Raw genomic sequence first — 22,369 nt, forward strand, 5'->3', positions numbered from 1 at the left:
TCTCATTGTGCTTTTGATTTTCATTTCCCTAATGATCAGCTATATTGATAATCTTTTCATTTGTTTATTGGCCATTGTGTATCTTCCCTGGAGCTTCGACCAACTTTTAATGAACACATACTTATCCAAGGCACAGTGTTAACATATCTAGTTTAAATAGGGAACAAAATCAGAAGTAGTTACTATTCCCAAAGAACTTAACATACTGCATATTTATATTGCGAGTACTGTATTTTGTGGATGCCATCTTTTTTTAAAGTTTTATTTATTTAGGTAATCTCTATACCCCACGTGGGGCTCTAAGTAACAACCCTGAGATCAAGGGTAACATGCTCTTCTAACTGAGCCAGCCAGGTGCGCCCGTGGATGCCATCTGTAAATAACAATAAAAGCAGTAATAGGCAAAGAAGAATTTTTCTGTTACTGAATCCACAATAATTTGTTTAGGAATCCACTTAACACAGATTTTAATATCACTGCTAACCATATCTTCCAGTTAATAACTTATGAGGTAACATGACTTAAATGCTTAAGAATCTGTCTTTGGAGGGTGCCTGGATGGCTCAGTCAGCTAAGTGCCCTACTTGGGTTCAGGTCATGATCTCAAGGTTTGTGAGTTTGAGCCCCACATCAGGCTCTGTGCTGACAGCTCAGAGTCCTGAGCTTGTTTCAGATTCTGTGTCTTCCTCTCTCTCTGCTCCTCCCCTGCTCGCACTCTCTCTCTCAAAAAAAAAAAAAAAAAAAGATTAAAAAAAATTTACAATGTCTTTGGGAGGCCAGTCTAACTACTCTGTTAGTGCTATGTGTCCCTTCAGGCTGGATCTATAGCCCCCAGTAAAGCCTTGCCTGTGCCTTTAGAAAAAAAAAAAAAAAAGAAGCCACCATGAGTTGCCTCTTAACTTGCTTGAAATCTTAGGCAAGTTATAATACCTGCCTGTGCCTCAGTTTTCATACCCATAACATGGAGATAACAATTGTGAAGGTTAAATGTTAATGCATGTAAAGCCATGCACATAGCAAATGCTTGATACACGTAAGCAATTTTTTATTATTACTTTTTAAAAAATATTTTTATGTTTATTTTTATTTTTGAGAGAGAGAGAGAGAGACAGCATGAGTGGGGGAGGAGCAGAGAGAGAGGGAGACACAGAACTTGAGGCAGGCTCCAGGCTCGGAGTTGTCAGCACAGAGCCTGATGAGGAGCTCGAACTCACAGTGAACTCACAGACCGGGATATCATGACCTGAGCCGAAGTCAGACACTTAACCAACTGATCCATCCAGGTGCCCCAGTAATTTTTTATTATTAACACAGATCTACCCAGTTATCAAGTGATGCTCCCATCAAAACTGGAATTCTAGGTCGGGCAAGATGGCGGCTTAGGAGGACGCTGGGCTCACCGCACGTCCTGCTGATCACTTAGATTCCATCTACATCTGCCTAAATAACCCAGAAAACTGCCAGAGGATTAGCAGAACGGAGTCGCCGGAGCCAAACGCAGACGAGAGGCCCACGGAAGAGGGTAGGAAGGGCGGCGAGGCGGTGCGCGCTCCACGGACTGGCGGGAGGGAGCCGGGGCAGAGGGGCGGCTCGCCGGCCAAGCACAGCCACCGAGTCTGGCTTGCAAAAGCGGAGGGGCCTGACGGACTGTGTTCCCACAACAAGCGCGACTTAGCGTCTGGGAGGTCATAAGTTAACAGCTCTGCTCGGAAAGCGGGAAGGCTGGAGGACAAAGGGAGGGAGAGCTGCTGAGCCCCCTGACAACAGAGCTCAGTTTGGTGGGGAACAAAGGCGCTCGCCAGCGCCATCTCCCCCGCCCATCCCCCAGCCGAAATCCCAAAGAGAACCTGTTCCTGCCGGGGAACTTGCTCGCTCCGCGCAAACACCCAACTCTGCGCTTCGGCGGAGCCAAACCTCCGGCAGCGGATCTGACTCCCTCCCGCTGCCACAGGGCCCCTCCTGAAGTGGATCACCTAAGGAGAAGCGATCTAAGCCTGCCCCTCCTGCCCCCGAGCACCTTGCCTACCCACCCCAGCTAATACACCAGATCCCCAGCATCACAAGCCTGGCACGGTGCAAGTAGCCCAGACGAGCCACACCACCCCACAGTGAATCCCGCCCCTAGGAGAGGGGAAGAGAAGGCACACACCAGTCTCACCGTGGCCCCAGCAGTGGGCTGGGGACAGACATCAGGTCTGACTGCGGCCCCGCCCACCAACTCCAGTTATACACTACAGCACAGGGGAAGTGCCCTGCAGGTCCGCACCACTCCAGGGACTATCCAAAATGACCAAGCGGAAGAACTCCCCTCAGAAGAATCTCCAGGAAATAACAACAGCTAATGAGCTGATCAAAAAGGATTTAAATAATATAACAGAAAGTGAATTTAGAATAATAGTCATAAAATTAATCGCTGGGCTTGAAAACAGTATACAGGACAGCAGAGAATCTCTTGCTACAGAGATCAAGGGACTAAGGAACAGTCACGAGGAGCTGAAAAACGCTTTAAACGAAATGCATAACAAAATGGAAACCACCACAGCTCGGCTTGAAGAGGCAGAGGAGAGAATAGGTGAACTAGAAGATAAAGTTACGGAAAAAGAGGAAGCTGAGAAAAAGAGAGATAAAAAAATCCAGGAGTATGAGGGGAAAATTAGAGAATTAAGTGATACACTAAAAAGAAATAATATACGCATAATTGGTATCCCAGAGGAGGAAGAGAGAGGGAAAGGTGCTGAAGGGGTACTTGAAGAAATAATAGCTGAGAACTTCCCTGAACTGGGGAAGGAAAAAGGCATTGAAATCCAAGAGGCACAGAGAACTCCCTTCAGACGTAACTTGAATCGATCTTCTGCACGACATATCATAGTGAAACTGGCAAAATACAAGGATAAAGAGAAAATTCTGAAAGCAGCAAGGGGTAAACGTGCCCTCACATATAAAGGGAGACCTATAAGACTCGTGACTGATCTCTCTTTTGAAACTTGGCAGGCCAGAAAGAATTGGCACGAGATTTTCAGGGTGCTAGACAGAAAAAATATGCAGCCGAGAATCCTTTATCCAGCAAGTCTGTCATTTAGAATAGAAGGAGAGATAAAGGTCTTCCCAAACAAACAAAAACTGAAGGAATTTGTCACCACTAAACCAGCCCTACAAGAGATCCTAAGGGGGACCCTGTGAGACAAAGTCCCAGAGACATCACTACAAGCATAAAACATACAGACATCACAATGACTCTAAACCCGTATCTTTCTATAATAACACTGAATGTAAATGGATTAAATGCGCCAACCAAAAGACATAGGGTATCAGAATGGATAAAAAAACAAGACCCATCTATTTGCTGTCTACAAGAGACTCATTTTAGACCTGAGGACACCTTTAGATTGAGAGTGAGGGGATGGAGAACTATTTATCATGCGACTGGAAACCAAAAGAAAGCTGGAGTAGCCATACTTATATCAGACAAACTAGACTTTAAATTAAAGGCTGTAACAAGAGATGAAGAAGGACATTATATAATAGTTACAGGGTCTATCCATCAGGAAGAGCTAACAATTATAAATGTCTATGCACCGAATACCGGAGCCCCCAAATATATAAAACAATTACTCATAAACCTAAGCAACCTTATTGATAAGAATGTGGTAATTGCAGGGGACTTTAATACACCACTTACAGAAATGGATAGATCATCTAGACACACGGTCAATAAAGAAACAAGGGCCCTGAATGAGACATTGGATCAGATGGACTTGACAGATATATTTAGAACTCTGCATCCCAAAGCAACAGAATATACTTTCTTCTCGAGTGCACATGGAACATTCTCCAAGATAGATCATATACTGGGTCACAAAACAGCCCTTCATAAGTTTACAAGAATTGAAATTATACCATGCTTACTTTCAGACCACAATGCTATGAAGCTTGAAATCAACCACAGAAAAAAGTCTGGAAAACCTCCAAAAGCATGGAGGTTAAAGAACACCCTACTAACGAATGAGTGGGTCAACCAGGCAATTAGAGAAGAAATTAAAAAATATATGGAAACAAATGAAAATGAAAATACAACAATCCAAACGCTTTGGGACGCAGCAAAGGCAGTCCTGAGAGGAAAATACATTGCAATCCAGGCCTATCTCAAGAAACAAGAAAAATCCCAAATACAAAATCTAACAGCACACCTAAAGGAACTAGAAGCAGAACAGCAAAGGCAGCCTAAGCCCAGCAGAAGAAGAGAAATAATAAAGATCAGGGCAGAAATAAACAATATAGAAACTAAAAAAACTGTAGAGCAGATCAACGAAACCAAGAGTTGGTTTTTTGAAAAAATCAACAAAATTGACAAACCTCTAGCCAGGCTTCTCAAAAAGAAAAGGGAGATGACCCAAATAGATAAAATCATGAATGAAAATGGAATTATTACAACCAATCCCTCAGAGATACAAACAATTATCAGGGAATACTATGAAAAATTATATGCCAACAAACTGGACAACCTGGAAGAAATGGACAAATTCCTGAACAACCACACTCTTCCAAAACTCAATCAGGAGGAAATAGAAAGCTTGAACAGACCCATAACCAGCGAAGAAATTGAATCGGTTATCAAAAATCTCCCAACAAATAAGAGTCCAGGACCAGATGGCTTCCCAGGGGAGTTCTACCAGACGTTTAAAGCAGAGATAATACCTATCCTTCTCAAGCTATTCCAAGAAATAGAAAGGGAAGGAAAACTTCCAGACTCATTCTATGAAGCCAGTATTACTTTGATTCCTAAACCAGACAGAGACCCAGTAAAAAAAGAGAACTACAGGCCAATATCCCTGATGAATATGGATGCAAAAATTCTCAATAAGGTACTAGCAAATCGAATTCAACGGCATATAAAAAGAATTATTCACCATGATCAAGTGGGATTCATTCCTGGGATGCAGGGCTGGTTCAACATTCGCAAATCAATCAATGTGATACATCACATTAACAAAAAAAAAGAGAAGAACCATATGATCCTGTCAATCGATGCAGAAAAGGCCTTCGACAAAATCCAGCACCCTTTCTTAATAAAAACCCTTGAGAAAGTCGGGATAGAAGGAACATACTTAAAGATCATAAAAGCCATTTATGAAAAGCCCACAGCTAACATCATCCTCAACGGGGAAAAACTGAGAGCTTTTTCCCTGAGATCAGGAACACGACAAGGATGCCCACTCTCACCGCTGCTGTTTAACATAGTGCTGGAAGTTCTAGCATCAGCAATCAGACAACAAAAGGAAATCAAAGGCATCAAAATTGGCAAAGATGAAGTCAAGCTTTCGCTTTTTGCAGATGACATGATATTATACATGGAAAATCCGATAGACTCCACCAAAAGTCTGCTAGAACTGATACAGGAATTCAGCAAAGTTGCAGGATACAAAATCAATGTACAGAAATCAGTTGCATTCTTATACACTAACAATGAAGCAACAGAAAGACAAATAAAGAAACTGATCCCATTCACAATTGCACCAAGAAGCATAAAATACCTAGGAATAAATCTAACCAAAGATGTAAAGGATCTGTATGCTGAAAATTATAGAAAGCTTATGAAGGAAATTGAAGAAGATTTAAAGAAATGGAAAGACATTCCCTGCTCATGGATTGGAAAAATAAATATTGTCAAAATGTCAATACTACCCAAAGCTATCTACACATTCAATGCAATCCCAATCAAAATTGCACCAGCATTCTTCTTGAAACTAGAACAAGCAATCCTAAAATTCATATGGAACCACAAAAGGCCCCGAATAGCCAAAGGAATTTTGAAGAAGAAGACCAAAGCAGGAGGCATCACAATCCCAGACTTTAGCCTCTACTACAAAGCTGTCATCATCAAGACAGCATGGTATTGGCACCAAAACAGACACATAGACCAATGGAATAGAATAGAAACCCCAGAACTAGACCCACAAACGTATGGCCAACTCATCTTTGACAAAGCAGGAAAGAACATCCAATGGAAAAAAGACAGCCTCTTTAACAAATGGTGCTGGGAGAACTGGACAGCAACATGCAGAAGGTTGAAACTAGACCACTTTCTCACACCATTCACAAAAATAAACTCAAAATGGATAAAGGACCTAAATGTGAGACAGGAAACCATCAAAACCTTAGAGGAGAAAGCAGGAAAAGACCTCTCTGACCTCAGCCGTAGCAATCTCTTACTGGACACATCCCCAAAGGCAAGGGAATTAAAAGCAAAAGTGAATTACTGGGACCTTATGAAGATAAAAAGCTTCTGCACAGCCAAGGAAACAACCAACAAAACTAAAAGGCAACCAACGGAATGGGAAAAGATATTCGCAAATGACATATCGGACAAAGGGCTAGTATCCAAAATCTATAAAGAGCTCACCAAACTCCACACCCGAAAAACAAATAACCCAGTGAAGAAATGGGCAGAAAACATGAATAGACACTTCTCTAAAGAAGACATCCGGATGGCCAACAGGCACATGAAAAGATGTTCAGCGTCGCTCCTTATCAGGGAAATACAAATCAAAACCACACTCAGGTATCACCTCACGCCAGTCAGAGTGGCCAAAATGAACAAATCCGGAGACTATAGATGCTGGAGAGGATGTGGAGAAACGGGAACCCTCTTGCACTGTTGGTGGGAATGCAAATTGGTGCAGCCGCTCTGGAAAGCAGTGTGGAGGTTCCTCAGAAAATTAAAAATAGACCTACCCTATGACCCAGCAATAGCACTGCTAGGAATTTATCCAAGGGATACAGGAGCGCTGATGCATAGGGCCACGTGTACCCCAATGTTCATAGCAGCACTCTCAACAATAGCCAAATTATGGAAAGAGCCTAAATGTCCATCAACTGATGAATGGATAAAGAAATTGTGGTTTATATACACAATGGAATATTACGTGGCAATGAGAAAAAATGAAATATGGCCTTTCGTAGCAACGTGGATGGAACTGGAGAGTGTGATGCTAAGTGAAATAAGCCATACAGAGAAAGACAGATACCATATGGTTTCACTCTTATGTGGATCCTGAGAAACTTCACAGGAACCCATGGGGGAGGGGAAGGAAAAAAAAAAAAAAAAGAGGTTAGAATGGGAGAGAGCCAAAGCATAAGAGACTTAAAAACTGAGAACAAACTGAGGGTTGATGGGGGGTGGGAGGGAGGAGAGGGTGGGTGATGGGTATTGAGGAGGGCACCTTTTGGGATGAGCACTGGGTGTTGTATGGAAACCAATTTGTCAATAAATTTCATAAAAAAAAAAAAAAAAAATAATAATAAATGGAAAAATTGATTAAGTCCTAAAAAAAAAAAAAAAAAAAAAAAAAAAAAACTGGAATTCTAAGCAGTGCTTTGGTGGCAGAGTTTTACAAAAGTTCAAGGTCTAGTTATTCTGAAACAGCAAACAATACCTTGAATTTATTGGTACCATCTGGTGCAACCTACTTACATGAACAGGCATTCTCCATACTAGACTTACTGAAGTCAAAACAGAATATGCAGCCACATCTGCAGCTGTCATACTATTATTAAACTCAACGTTGGGGATTTAGTTTCAGCACAACAATAGTTATGTCACATTAGATCACTGGTTCTCAGAGGCAATTTTGCCCCATTTGGTAAATATCTGCAGATATTTTTTATTGCTACAACTCAAGGGGTACTACTGGCATCTAGTGGGTGGAGGCCATGAATGCTGCTTAACACCCTATAATGCACAGGCAGGACACAACCCCTAACAAAGAATTATCCAGCCCGAAATGTCAACAATGAGAAAGAAACCAGGCTGAGAAACCGTGCATTAGATTAACGTCATTTTGAGTGCATCCATTTGGTAGTTTTGTTTACTTTGTAAAAATATTTGGTTTTACAGGGTTTTTTTTAAGAGCAATAAATTGAGCTTACACTCAAATAAATTTGAGCTTATACTTAGGTTAAGGTGTACGCATATTCAGTATTACAATAAAATGAATTTTGTCAACATTAGGCATTCATGACAATTTTCCCCTTTATTCAAATGTGAAAACACTGCAGAATGTATCAATATTTTCTGTTTTTAGTAGTCTTCTTTTCTTCCACAAATATCTGAACACCTACCAAGTGGCAGAAACTGTGCTGGCTACATAGATGAAGAAAACCACTGTAGTCTTTGCTGCTATGGGCAACCTATGTGGGAGAAAGACTATACACAGGTAAAAACTAATATAAACTGTGATAAGTCCTATAAGGGAAATAAGTTGTTGTAATGGAGAATAATGGCATAAGGGGAGGATACTTAAAGAGATGGTCAGAGAACATTTTTCTGGGGTGACTTTGAAGCTGACACCTTAAGAAGGAAAATATCCAGGGGCACCTGGGTGGCTCAATCTGTTAAGCATCCGACTTCAGCTCAGGCTCTTACCTACGGTTCATGAGTTTTAGCCCCGCGTCGAGCTCTGTGCTGACAGCTCAGAGCCTGGAGCCTGCTTCAGATTTTGTGTCTCCCTCTCTCTCTGACCCTAAGGAAAATGGGAGACTTGAGACTTTTTTATAAAAAAGAAAGGAAGGCAACTATCCTTCCTATACTTTATCTTTTTACTTCAGTCAAGCACCCACAAATACTTCCTATACAGTTTCTTCCTTTATGCCTGCCATTGTTAGTTTTATAGGGGAAAATAAATAACAAGAGGAATCTGATTTATAGGTTTTATAGAGGAATGTAATTTTTCTGCTCTTCTGCAGCCTATACTGGCAATTCTTATAGGAATAGGCATGACTTTTTTTTAAAGTTTTTATTTAAATTCCAGTTAGTTAACATAAAGTGTAATACTAGTTTCAGGTGTACAATATAAGGACACCCAGTGCTCATCACAAGATCACTCCATAATCCCCATCACCTATTTAGCCCATCTCCCCACTTCTCTTCCCTCTGGTAACTATCACTTTGTTCTCCATAGTTCAGAATGTGTTGCTTGGTTTGGAATAGGCATGACTGTGATATGACAGAGTTAGACTCAAATCTTGCCATTACCAGGACTAGCCGCCACAAGTTCTCTGGGCTTCAGTTTGCTTTTTTGTAAATAAGGGCTAACAATACCTAAGTTACTAAGTTATTGAGAGGACTGGATAATTAAAAAAAAAGGCAGAAAAGAGAGGTTCAGACGCCATAGCCAAGCAGGCCTGAGGTTCAAGACCAAGCTCGCTAATTACTAGCTACCAGATACAGGAAGTTGATCTGTGAAATGGAGATAGGTGATCCTGCAGATTGAATGAGATAATGCATACAGTACCTAGCCCTTCCTCCTTAAACATTTCTGGTTACGTGAAAGCCTCCCTTCCAAATTCTCCTAGTGCAGAAATTTCCAGCGAAAGGAGTAATGAGGGAAACACTCTCATTCATTTTTCAGACAACAAAAGTAGCTGACCTCTTACTATGTTAGGCGCTACGTATTTGGACGAGCTTTCAAAACTCACTTTAAAGCACTGCAAATGGGTGCGTGAAAATGGGTGAAACTCGCCTTACATCCAGTTCCCCAGCAACACGCGCTCAGACACCTCAACCTTAGGCCCGGTCGCGAGCTCCCTCCCCGTCCCGAAGGCGGGGCCCTCCGGCACGGGCCTTCCAGCCGCCAGCCTGGGCCCAGCCCACTCCAGATGCGGTACCGCGCGCGAAGGCCCCCTCCCGCACTTCCCCCGTGACTAGTCTAGGGACACGCCTCCGAATCGCCTCAGCCTCTGCAAGCCCCACCCCCCGCCCTCGCAAACTCCTCCCCCGGGCACCGGCTTGAGTACGCCCATTATGCGCTCGCGAGTTCCCGCGCTCTGAGTCTGACCGTACCTGGAGGCCACTCCGCTTGTTCCACGTGAAAATGGACCCTGGGTATCCGCTCAGAGCCAAGAGTAGTTCGTGGATCATTCCCGCGGCGGATCTCGAGTCCTTATATCCGTCACCCCCTCCTGCAGCGCCCCTCCAGAGGACCACGGAGGCGAATGCTGCGTTCTGTGCAAGCGCCCAGGCCCCTGGGATAGGCTGTTCGTCCTGAATCCCAAGTGGCAGGACAACTGCGGGAAGAGTGGAAGGGAAAGGGTACGGGATAGGCGCGCCGCGTCCCGGAAGTGTGCCGCGCTCAGCTGGGCTCGCTCGCTCGCTGCTGCAGGGGCTCTGCTGGAGGAGTCTCCGTAGCTGCCCTTGCGCATGCGCCCGAGGCGCCCGAGGCGCCCGTTCGGACTTCCGGTTTGAGAGCTGGACTGGGAGGCTGCAGAGCCGGGTTGGGGCCCGACCCTAAGAGGGTGAGGCAGGCCCGGGGGCAGAAATGCAAGTGGGTTGAGGGTCAGCCCCGAGAGGGAGACGCCCCCACGGGTAGTCGGAGGGTGCTCTCAGGGCGCCTTGGCCTGGTCGGAGGCCTCTGGAGGGACTGTACGACAGCTCTGAGAGTGACCTGGCCGGAGAGAGCGAAGACAAAGAGGCCGGAATCCCGCACCCGCCGCTCTTTGAGCTGAGCCCCACTCCCGCGAACCTCGCAGCCCTCCGAGCCCCTGGCCAGCAACCGAACTCGTCATCAGAAGACCCATTACTACTGCCCTCTCGGACTCCCTCTCTCCACCAACTGTGTGTGACTCCCTACGCCCACCGGCCCTTCTTCAGGAACCAAAACCAGTCCTCCCAATGCGCGAGGTTTCCCGTCAATAATTCCCGAACAGTTGCTGATCGTTTACTTCTGCTGTGAGGGAAAACAAAGACCAGTATTCAGTACTTGATTTTTGTCCCGGGTGGGAACTGGTAGTTGTGGAGTCTGAGGGGGCGGGGAGGATGTAAAGGGCCTCTGGAAGGACTTGCAGAGGTACTGGGAGAGATCAGCTGCGACCCGCTGGACAGAGGCTTTTTGTTGCCTTCAGCAGGATGGTGACTTGCCTTTAGATCCTTCTCAAGCTCCAGGTTTCCCATATGGTTCAAACTCAGTTTGCAACATTGGTCAGGGGAGCTAAATGGGATCAGATTTGGGGGGAGGTGGAAGAAGAGCAGACAGTACTTTATTCTCTGCTGCTTCCCGGGGCTGCTGTGGAAGTCACCCAGAAATGCAGCCTTTGAAAGGTCTCTTTCCTTCATGTTCAGTTTTGGCTTGCTATCCTGAAGTTGGTGCTACCTCAGATGGCCATGTGGAGTATATGGGAAAGCAGGCCAGCTCTTGGCAAGACTTTAGACCTATGAGTGTATTTCTTCTGATAGTGCCATCTCTCTCTACCCTAGGAAGAAACTCTTCTTACAGTGAGAGACTCATCTGCAGGTGATTCTCCAAGGACATGGGAAAATAGGTGTAAGCCCTCGAACCCTTAAGTGGAGAGGAGCTGCTTTCTGCTGTGAATGATGGCCAAACCCACTCTGAGAGGGAATGGCCCTAACTCTGAGACCTTCCGACAGCGCTTCAGGAGATTTCACTACCAGGAGGTAGCTGGGCCCCGGGAGGCTTTCAGCCAACTCTGGGAACTTTGCTGTCGTTGGCTAAGGCCGGAGGTGCGCACCAAGGAGCAGATTGTAGAATTGTTGGTGCTAGAGCAGTTCCTGACCATCTTACCTGGGGAGATCCAGGATTGGGTACAGGAGCAATGTCCAGAAAGTGGAGAGGAGGCAGTGGCTCTGGTGGAAGATTTAGAAAGAGAGCCTGGAAGACCTGGAAGTTCGGTGAGAAGGGAGGGGGAATTCTAAAGTGTGTGACTGGGAAGGGGCAAGGATAAAGGGCCCAATTAAGATATAGGCAGGTTTAAAGAGGGGCACAATCTCCTTTGGTGATGCTCATTCTTCTGGTCCTGGAACAGGTAACTTTTTCAGATAGAGCTTGTCTGGAGATGCTACCTGGGTGTACTTTTGCTGCCCTGTCACAATGAGTTATTCATGGTTTAATGGTGTTTTTCCTTACGAGGGAAGAAAGGGGAAGTATTTTTTAGCTTGTAGTTGGGTTTACTAATTTGATCTTTTCCTTCTGGAGTTCCAGCTGCTCTAAGCTCATGGAGTAAGAAAGACCCTTGTTCACTGTTAAACCCTCTCCCCTTCCCCCCAACCCTAGCCATGTCCCAAGAGGATGAGCTCTTTTGGGGTATTAAATAATCTCCTCTGGGAGTGCCCCTCATTATAACCTTGCAGTGACAATTAATGGGGGTTGTTTCTAGGTCACAGTCTCTGTGAAGGGGCAGGAAGTGCGCTTGGAGAAGATGACACCCCTGAAATCATCACGAGAGTTATTAAGTGTTCGGCAGGAGTCAGTGGAACCCCAGCCCAGGGGTGTAACCAAGAAAGAGAGGGCAAGAAGCCCAGACCTGAGACCACAGGAGCAGATGAATCCAAAGGAGAAGCTCAGACCTTTTCAAAGGAGCGGTGAGGAGTAGATTCATATGGGAGGATAGGATGCCATTCTAAATTGGGAAGTAGGGTTGGGAATAGTGAGTGGGAAAGGGATTTTAGGAATTGAGTTGAAATTGTAGAGTATGCAGTTGTTGGAGACCTCCTGAAGGTATGTAGTTTAGCCCTCTGTTATAGTATTCTCATATTTCTTCTTGACGAGTCTGCCAGAGGATGGCTCCCCAATTTTTTTCAGAATTGGAACTATTTTATTTCCTCTTGGCAATGATGATACTAGGTCAGTATTTTCTAGATAAAAATTCTTTTCTATACTTGAAGGCACAGCCTCCTTTCAGTCATTTTCCTTCTCCAAATTAAACTGTATTTTATTTCCTTAAGCTCTTCCCCAGAAGTGCCGTTCTTTAAACTTACTAAGTTTTTGTTATTCTCCCTTGGAACCTTTAAGTCTTCCAAATATTATGTTAATTGTGGAGAACTAAATTATATTATTCCAGGGAGGGGCCTGGTAGGTACAGGCAGAATAGGAATTTTACTTTTGAATTTCACTATGTTCTCTTTCAGTATAGCTCAACTAATTATTTGGTGATCATTGTTTACTTGGTAACTCCCAGGACTCTTACAGCTTTCCCATTGTCTTTGTGGCTAGTGCTTATTGTTGTACCTGATTTTGTAGAACTCGTTTTTCTTCTTTGTACTTGGTTGAACTCTATTTTTTTGTTTTTTGTTTTTTTAATCATTTAACTTGAGGTTGTTTTGAATTCTGATCTTATCGTCCAAGATGCTAGCCTTCTCAGCAGTTTGTAAGGGCCTGTTTAGTAATTCAGATGCAATTCTACATAGAGACTTGCAGAATTAATCAGTTATTGAACACCTACATGTATTCTGATGCCTTGCAAGGTACTCTGCAATAAGCAAAGGTGCCTATTCTCAAAGAGCTTATGGTGTGATTGAAAGCAAATATTTGTTCAACTTAACTGTATTGAAACCATGCCAAACAATGACTTGTTACTCAAGTTGTGTGAGTATAGTAGGGGTTTGGCAGAGTGGGCGATGAGGGAGGGCAGTAGGGAAGGCTCATGGGGGGCTTTGGCAAATATAGCTTCTCATAGAATGGGTTCCATTTGGATAGGAGGGACTTAAAGGAAAGGCACAAAGTGATGAATAAATGTATGCTGCATTCTGGAGGGGAGTCTGATATGAATGGATAGTGCGTGGTAGGCATTCAGGTTAAGGTTCAACAGTATAGTGTTTGAACTGAGGAAGCAAGAACCTGGAGTCAGGCAGGACAGTGACTGTTGCAGTTATCTGGGTGTGAGAGGATAAGGAGTCTAGATTTGGATGGTGGCCGGAAGAACAGAGGACATACTAAAGTGAAAAACTTTTAGAACTTGGTGATAGTGTGAAGGAAATGGATGAGTTGAAGTCCCGCCCGCACCCCCCCCCCCCCACGCCTGCTCCTCTCTCTCTTGAAATCACTCTTGAGTTTAGTTTTCTAGCCCCAAGCAGAGAACTTACAGGAGACAGGAGGTGCCTGTTCCCAGCAGTGCCAAGTGGTGAGGAAGGCTAGGGAGCAACATGGAGCATAACTGTTTGCTCTGAACACGCAAACAGAACCTTTTCCTCTCTTGTCACCCTGCACTGGAAAATATTCTCATTATTTGAGGTTTTGTGTACTTTCTCCAACCCACTGAACTTTCTGAAAACACTTCCTTAGACACTTTCTTTATAAAAGCCTCTTGGATTAAAAAAAAAAAAAGGCAGATCTGAACTCAGAGGTGTTTTTATGATCAATCCAAATTATGATATCCTTTGTTTGCTTCCCTGCAAGCAGGATTTCCATTTCCTAAATCCGGTGTGGTCTCCAGATTGGAGCAAGGAGAGCCATTGGTCCCTGCTCTGGGCTCCAAGGAGAAGGAACTCTCAAGAGGCAGTCACACAGGAGATAGACAAATGCATGCTGATCTGTTATCATCCAAGAGAGAGAGAAGGACCTGGGTGGAACAGGATCACTGGGGCTTTGAGGATGAGAAGGTAGCAGGTGTGCACTGGGGCTATGAAGAGACCAGAACTCTTCTTGCAATTCTCAGTCAGACTGAGTTTTATGAGGCTCTCCGAAACTGTCACCGAAACAGCCAAGTGTATGGAGCTGTGGCTGAGCGGCTCCGGGAGTTTGGCTTCCTTCGGACCCTCGAACAATGTCGGACCAAGTTCAAAGGTCTCCAGAAGAGTTATAGGAAAGTCAAGAGTGGTCACCCACCTGAGACCTGCCCCTTCTTTGAAGAGATGGAAGCCCTGATGAGTGCCCAGGTTATTGCCTTGCCCAGTAATGGCTTGGAAGAGAGAGCCTGTTACTCTGGCCTGGTGGGCAGTGATGCTGAGACTGAGGAGCCAGGGCAGGGGGGTTGGCAGCATGAGGGAGCAGAAGAGGTCATGGCTGAAGAGTCTGACAGTGATGAAATGGTCCAGGAAGCCACCCCCCAAGACCCCGACAACTTGACTGCACCTGTTCTTTTTCGAAGCCCAAGTGGTAAGAAGTTTTCCTTTTGGGGGTTCTGTGGTTACATCTGAGGAGTTATGGGACTGAATGTGCAGTCAGCAAGTTTAATGTCACCTGTCGGCTTTGTCACTTAAACAGAACAAAGAGGTACCTTCTCAGTTCTATCTGTATTCCATTCTCTTTTGTGGGAAAATTAGATAATAGTAAGTAGGGAATAATTTTAGATATTTTAAAGAAGTACACTTAGAAAATTCTAGAGAGCTCTTAAAAAGAATATCATTCCTGGGGCCCCTGGCTGGCTCAGTCAGTGGCACATGTGGACTCTTCATCTTGGGGTCATGAGTTCAAGCCCCACGTTGGGCATGGAGCCTACTTTAAAAAAAAAAAAAAAGTATCATTTCTTCCATTTCCTTATTAAAATGTATTTTTTTTCCTGATTATAAAATCATTTACTGCTGAGAAAAACCCAGAACTATATTAGCTTTAAGGAGAATATTTACTGAGCACCTTACACAAACTGGTGTTTTATCTTTTATTTCCCCACTTCTCAATGTCAATTTATTATGTGTTCCTTTCTACATAGCCTAGCCTAGAGAAGGACTGCCTGAAGTTAGAAACGTTTTCTAAGACTCCTCTATGAAATTTGCAACACACATAGTAAGAAATCTTGTTTTAACACTTTGTTGAAATATTATTTGCCTATGGAACTGTTTTTAAGTGTTATTTATTACTGTTGATATAAGTTGTATAACTATGTTGTTATGGAAAGAGCACCGAAATATGAGTCAGGAGGCCTTGTTTCTAATCTTGACCACTCATCACCTAGGCGACCTTAGTTATCTGACCATTTCAAAGTTTGTTTCCTCACATGTAAAATGGGGCATGGCAGCAGGACTACATCTGTAAAATTGCAGTTTCACTGTGAAGTGATTTTTTTCCTTTCATTTTTTTACTATATGTGTTGTTACTTTGTGTTCTACTCTTCTTGTCTTCCTATCTTCCACTTTTTCCTTTCTCAAAATCTTTCATTCTTTTTGTCACTGGAGTAAGTGCAGGTAAACCACAGATGTGGCACATGTGCTAGCTGCTATTTTCATTATCTTTGTTCTTTTCATCTTTTTCCACTGCTTTTTCTGTTTTTCAATTCTTTCCTCCACTCCTTTACCTGCAGTAAGCAGAGGATAATGGAAGCAATGTCCTCTCCAGTTGGCTGGCCAGTGGGAGGAAGACTCTGTGAATCTCCTTTCCCTCTACCATGGGGACCTTCAGGGAGCAGAGTCTGTAATCATACTGAAGTAATATTAGCCCAAGGCGGCGGGGGCGGGGGGGGGGGGGGGTGCTGCAGCACTAGTAAATGTTCAGGACAGGAGATGCTGTCTGCGCTGCTTCCTTCTTTCTGGCTTCCAACCAGTCCTTCAGTCTTAAGGATAATAAGGTGCATTACCATCAGGTCTTCTCTTGTACCCTTCAGGTCTTTGCTGTTACTGGGGTTGCGTTTTTGAGACCGTGGCAAATGAAGAAGGGTCCTAATAGGGATTAGGCAAGTGTGAAAGAGACTGTTCTTTGGGGTCTTGAGTCATTCTTTGGAAAACTTAATTCATAAGGAAGTAGAGCTGGTGGAAAAAGAATGATCTTAGAAGTTAGGGATGACTCATGACAGTGATTGACTGGGTCTTATTCCTTTGACCAGTTATTTTCTAGTTAGAATCAAAATTCCAGAGAATCCCCATACTAGAAGAATGGGGAAAGACATCCTGTACTCTTTAGTCAGTGTATGTAGCGCGCGCGCGCGCGAGAGAGAGAATCCCATGCTGACAGTGCAAAGTAGGAAGCAGGGCTCAAGCTCACAAACCGTAAGATCATGACCTGAACTGTAGTCGGGTGCTTAACTGACTGAGCCACCCAGGCATCCTCCTTTTTTAATGGCTAAACAGAATGTAGGAATAAAGGTCCCTATGAAATTGCTATACAATATAGAGAAGCAAAACATTCTATAATGAGTTTGTATAGACTTGGGAAACATGAAGTGTTTTTATTTTTTCACCTAGAAGTCCAAGCTTAGGTGATTTTTCATCGTGCACTTGATAGGGCTGAGGAATTAAGGCTATAAAGCCCTGCATTAAGTGGTGCTGAAATTTCTTTTCTGGTGGCAGGTGTACACTGGGGTTATGAAGAGACGAAGACTTACCTTGCAATTCTTAGTGAGACTCAGTTCTACGAAGCCCTCCAGAACTGTCACCGCAACAGCCAGTTGTATGGAGCAGTGGCTGAGCGGTTATGGGAATATGGATTCCTTAGGACACCAGAGCAGTGTCGGACCAAGTTTAAAAGCCTACAAACCAGCTATCGGAAAGTCAAGAATGGCCAAGCACCAGAGACCTGTCCATTCTTTGAAGAAATGGATGCTTTGGTGAGTGCCAGGGTTGTTGCCCCATCCAGTGATGGCCAGGAAGAGGAGACAGCCTCTTGCCCCATCCAGGAGGTCAATGAGACTGAAGCTGAGAAGCAAGCTGAGGTGGCAGAGGAGACCATAGAAGAAGATTCTGAGGATGATGAAGAGGATACTGAGGTACCCTTAGAGGTTGTCATGACCCGTGCTCCAGTCTTATTCCAGAGTCCCAGTGGTAAGATCCTTTTACTTTTTTTTTCTTTTAATTTTTTTTTTTTTTTTAGTGTTCATTTATTTTTGAGAGAGACAGAGACAGAGCGTGAGTGGGGTAGGGGCAGAGAGGGAGACACAGAATTTGAAGCAGGCTCCAGGCTCTGAGCTGTCAGCAGAGCCTGACGTGGGGCTCAAACTCACAAACCATGAGATCATGACCTGAGCTCAAGTTGGACACCCAACCGACTGAGCCACCCAGGTGCCCCAATCCTTTTACTTCTTAAGATTTAAGTAGCAAAGGGGAGGCAGTGGGATTTAGGAGAAAAATCCACAAACTGAAAACCAGAAGACTGGCCTCTATACCCAGCTCTCATGAATTCTTCTTGTGACCACTTTATCTCTTCTCCATGTTTCCTTCGTATTAAAACAGCTCAGAGGGTATATAAATGATTCACCTGACTTGCCTTCTCATACTACAGCATCAATCTGATTGCTGCAGACTTTATAAATTTGCTGTCTACATCTGAGCTGTTAGACAGTTTACCTAGCAGGGCATATGAAAGCTAACATCTCCCAAATAGCATGCTGTATACTCATAGTGCGATGAAGTTGATTTTAAAGTTCATTCTTATTAATGCTTTTTCTTCTAGTTCCGCTATGTATTACCAGTTATATATCTGCTTTATTCACACATATGAAAACCTGATAACCTCTTTCTTCAGATACAGCTGGGCAAAAGTCTATGATTCCTGAGAGAATTGACCCTTTGAATCTTAACTGCTGTGTCAGAAAAAGAAATATTTCACTATGGCTTCCCTCCTTGTGGGAAGAATAATTCTGATTTTGGAGTCATACATGTACGTGAACCTGAATTCTCATGTCCATTAGTCAGCCGAGTGACTCAGAGCAAGTTATTTAACCCTATAAGTTTGCTTATATATTAAGACCTACCTTATTAAGATTGACATAAACGAGGTACTATGGTGAAGCACCTAGCACAGTGCTTAGGCACATAGTAAGTATTTAATAAGTAATAATTTTCTTTTCCAAAAGTTCTTTAGATCTGCATTCCTCAAGGGTGTTCTGTGGAGCATTATGTCCATGGGGATATTAGTATGTTCCACCAAAAAATGCCTTCTATGTTTAGGAAATGCTCGCTTACTCTCCTTGGAGGCTCACAGTGCATACTCACATATTTAAGGTTTTGAGATTAAACTGAATCTAACAAATCTCTATCTCATGGGGCATCTCATAAGACTGGGCTCCTGGGTAGAAATACTGTCTTTCAGGGGTACATAAGCAGGCTGACACTCAATATTTCTTTGCTCTCAGATTTAGCTCAGAGAATTTGGGATCCAGAATTTATCTGAAACATCTGAAAATTCAAAGTCCATTCACAAACTGAAAATCTGCAAGTATCTACAAATTCACATAACCTGGGCCTGGGAAGCCTGGTGTTTGGTTCTTAGAAGAATATTAAAGGGGTGTCTGAGTGGCTCAGTCAGTTAAGCATCCAACTTTGGCTCAGGTCATGATCTCACAGCTCATTGAGTTTGAGCCCCTCTGAGCTGTCAGCACAGAGCCCGGAGCCTGCTTTGGATTCTGTGTTTCCCTCTGTCTCTGCCCCTATCTCACTTGTGCTCTCTCTCTCTCAAAAATAAACATTAAAAAAATTTTAAAAAATTTAAAAAATGTATTAAAAGCTTAGCTTGGACATTAGAGTAGTGCTTTTGGAACATTACATGATTATTTTTCCATGGGAAAAGAGAATGTTTTAGGGAGATACTTTCTAGCAAAATTTCTCTCTCAGAAAGCCTTCTGTTCTTTGAAAGACACCAAATATTTTTCTACTCTTTTTATTTCAACATAAAGGAATTTGAGGGGAAGGGGACTCATGTAGCTCTTTTGGATATAGGTGTTTCTCAGGGTTTTCCTGGGCATTTATGGACATATCTTAAAGCTGGTAAGTTTTACTTGTTATACCGAGAGGATTTTCTGAAGATCGTGGGTATCCAGGGAGAGTTAAAAGAATATATTAATCAGTCCCTGTAGTAGATGAGAAGCATGTGATAGGTTACTAACTAGAGGAGTAAAAAATTGGAATTTTAATTGATAGTAGTCATTTGGGATCTAGTCCTTCCTAATTTTTACCTTTAATAATCTAATGTGATACTTGCCTAAACCCTGGCACATAATATTGAAGAAATGGATAACTTCTAAAATTCTATTTTCATATCAGGTTTTGAGGCTGGATTTGATAACGAAGAGAATGTAAAACGAGATATTTCTGAGGAAGTACAACTACATAGGACATTACTTGCAAGGTCAGAAAGGAAAGTTCCCTGGCATCTTAATCAGGGTAAAGGCAGTGACACTGAATGTAGATCAGAACGACAGTGGGAAAAGACCCCAGGGGAGAGAAGAGGAAAATCAACACTCCCAGAAAGGAGTTTAGGTAAAGTTCTAAATCATCAGAAACCTTATTTGGGAGAGAGACCCTATAAATATCTCAGATACGGCAAAAGCTTTGGTCCGAACTCCCAACTCATGCATCAGATATCCCATCAAGTGGAAAATCCATATAAATGTGCTGACTGTGGGAAAAGCTTCAGTAGGAGTGCACGCCTCATTAGACACCGGAGAATCCACACTGGAGAGAAACCTTATAAATGTCTTGACTGTGGGAAAAGTTTCCGTGACAGTTCAAATTTCATCACCCATAGGAGAATCCACACAGGAGAGAAACCGTATCAATGTGGTGAGTGTGGGAAACGCTTCAATCAGAGCTCGAGCCTTATTATTCACCAGCGAACCCACACAGGAGAAAAGCCCTATCAATGTGAAGAGTGTGGAAAAAGCTTCAACAACAGTTCTCATTTCAGTGCACATCGGAGGATACATACAGGAGAGAGACCCCATGTGTGTCCTGACTGTGGAAAGAGTTTCAGTAAGAGTTCTGACTTACGTGCACATCATAGAACCCACACAGGAGAGAAGCCCTATGGGTGTCGTGATTGTGGCAAGTGCTTTAGTAAAAGCTCTGCTCTTAATAAGCACCGAGAAATCCATACACGAGAAAAACTTCTGTCACAGTCGGCACCTAAGTAAGCTCCTGAGAATTTAAAGAAAAGAAATATATCAAAATGGTTGGAAAAAGTCTGCCAATAGTGAGATCCATCTCCTATTCTCTGCCCAGCTAGCTTAGGAAATACTCTAGGATTTACCCCACCCTTTGTTCCTATGTTTTTCCTGGATCTATGAATCCCAAGGCAGTCATCTTAAGAATGAGAGGATGATTTCAGTCCCTCTCCTTGCCTGTATTTGAAATGACAGATGACACCTTTACCTCTCAGTGCCTATGTTGTTCCCTTAATAGACAGGACTAGGCAGTAGATCCTATAGTTTTGATATATACCCTTATTTATTCATCCTGTTATTCAGCTGTATTTCAACTGGAAAAAATTATCACAGCACCATTTCAGGGAGAAGTTGTGAGACTTTTCTAATTGAGTGGGTCTAGCTCTTTATATAGTAAAGGAAATGCAAATAAGAATGGCTCTTCGTGTTCACATAAGCCTGTGCTCAGAATGACATTTGTCATGCACACTTCATTTACCTTACACGAGAGTTTAATGCCCACCTTGACTCTGACCTATTAAAGAATTTGTCAAAAGCCTAGGTGTCTATATGGGGAAACATTGTAAACCTTGTATAAATACTGAGTTATGAACCCTGAATTTCTTACTTTCTTCCAAGTCTTAGATGTTCTCGAATAGAGTAATATTTAGAGCATCTAGTTTGATCTTTTTTTCTTCTTCCATCTCATCTGAATTTCATCTATCTCTTGTCCAGACGTGCAAAGAGCAAGCCAGCTGGATATGTTGAGAGAGAAAGCAGTTAAAGCTGCCAGTAGGGAATTGGCTGTGTTCCACACACTCCAGCCACCTAGTTTAGTGTTATGTACCCCATGGGCACTTAATACTAATCTGCACTGAGCAGAAGCCACTGCCATGTTCCCATGGATTAGGAAACAGACCACTTTGTGCCAACAACTCTAGCCTAATGGCAGGGAGGACAGATTATTTTTGGTCACTGGAGTTGCCAATACTTGCACACATGCACACACACACACTCAACTGTACACACCTATTTTTAGAAGCTCTCAAACACAAGTATAATTCTGATCTATGTATAACCAAATAGTATTGAATTAATTGCCCATATATTCATAGTAGAGCACAAGGTAAACAGACTCTGTCCTTGTCCTTACAGTCTAAAACAGATGACAGTGACATGGACAAACAATAAATGCACATGTAGAGCTGCAACAGTTTTAGAGAAATCTAGAAATATAGTAACATTATGCATAAATGTTAAGATCTAATGCATTATAGTTTTCTATAAGAAAAATCTGGGAGGTATTTTTTTCTCTTTATTCAGGAAGGCTTCATGAAACAGCAAGTGTTTAAAGGAAGGAGGGTTACTAGTAAATTAGAGTGGGATAAACTTTCCAAAATAAATCACAAAACTGAGTTCTGAGTGGGTGAGAAATGGGAAAATTGGGGAACAAGGTATTATGATAGAAGAAACACCAGTCTAAAGCAGTGCCTCAGGATCTGAGATGGTTCAGTAAGTGTGCTAGAATGTTTCTGAAAATGAGAGATTACTGTCTTTAGTATATTTATGTGTAGTTGTGTGTAAAAAGCATCGGTTGGTGTATCAGCAGATAAGAATTCTGGTTCCAGATGTCTTGTGTGTAAGTCAACCTGTTTGTATCCATCTCCCTTTCTGTAAATCAGAATAACGTTTACACCTTAATCTGCCTCTCAGGGATACCATGTTAATAAAAAATTATGTCTATAAAGTACCCAGTGTTTCTTTCTGGTGTTTCCCCCCCCCCCCCCAAATGTACATG

At 43.1% G+C, this 22,369-nt stretch overlaps 2 protein-coding genes across 12 annotated transcripts in view; one reads left to right on the forward strand and one right to left on the reverse strand.

Annotated features, from left to right (window-relative positions):
• Positions 1–9,970, reverse strand: part of TUBGCP4 (tubulin gamma complex associated protein 4) — a 41,278-nt gene extending 31,308 nt beyond the window's left edge. For all 5 annotated transcript variants that reach the window (XR_007152745.1, XR_007152746.1, XR_007152747.1 and 2 more), the window contains exon 1: positions 9,839–9,970. Coding sequence is in view for 2 of the 5 variants with exons in the window: in XM_047861216.1 (XP_047717172.1) it covers positions 9,839–9,916 (78 nt within the window). In the remaining 3 variants the exon portion in view is untranslated. The remainder of the gene's footprint in view (positions 1–9,838) is intronic.
• Positions 9,971–9,985: 15 nt separating this feature from the next.
• Positions 9,986–22,321, forward strand: ZSCAN29 (zinc finger and SCAN domain containing 29). Of its 7 annotated transcripts, none has more exons than XM_047861214.1 (6): positions 9,986–10,087; positions 11,249–11,680; positions 12,166–12,370; positions 14,187–14,882; positions 17,006–17,476; positions 19,694–22,321. In XM_047861214.1, the coding sequence occupies exons 2-6, from the start codon at positions 11,363–11,365 to the stop codon at positions 20,560–20,562; spliced, it is 2,559 nt and encodes an 852-aa protein (XP_047717170.1). In that variant the 5' UTR covers positions 9,986–10,087; positions 11,249–11,362; the 3' UTR covers positions 20,563–22,321. The 7 variants fall into 7 exon arrangements, with proteins under 7 accessions (XP_047717170.1, XP_047717166.1, XP_047717167.1 ...); XM_047861210.1 differs by lacking the exon at positions 9,986–10,087 and adding an exon at positions 10,176–10,936; XM_047861211.1 differs by lacking the exon at positions 9,986–10,087 and adding an exon at positions 10,176–10,903.
• The last annotated feature ends 48 nt before the right edge of the window (positions 22,322–22,369 follow it).

This window comes from Prionailurus viverrinus, chromosome B3 (assembly GCF_022837055.1).
Source record: "Prionailurus viverrinus isolate Anna chromosome B3, UM_Priviv_1.0, whole genome shotgun sequence".
NCBI lineage: Eukaryota > Metazoa > Chordata > Mammalia > Carnivora > Felidae > Prionailurus > Prionailurus viverrinus.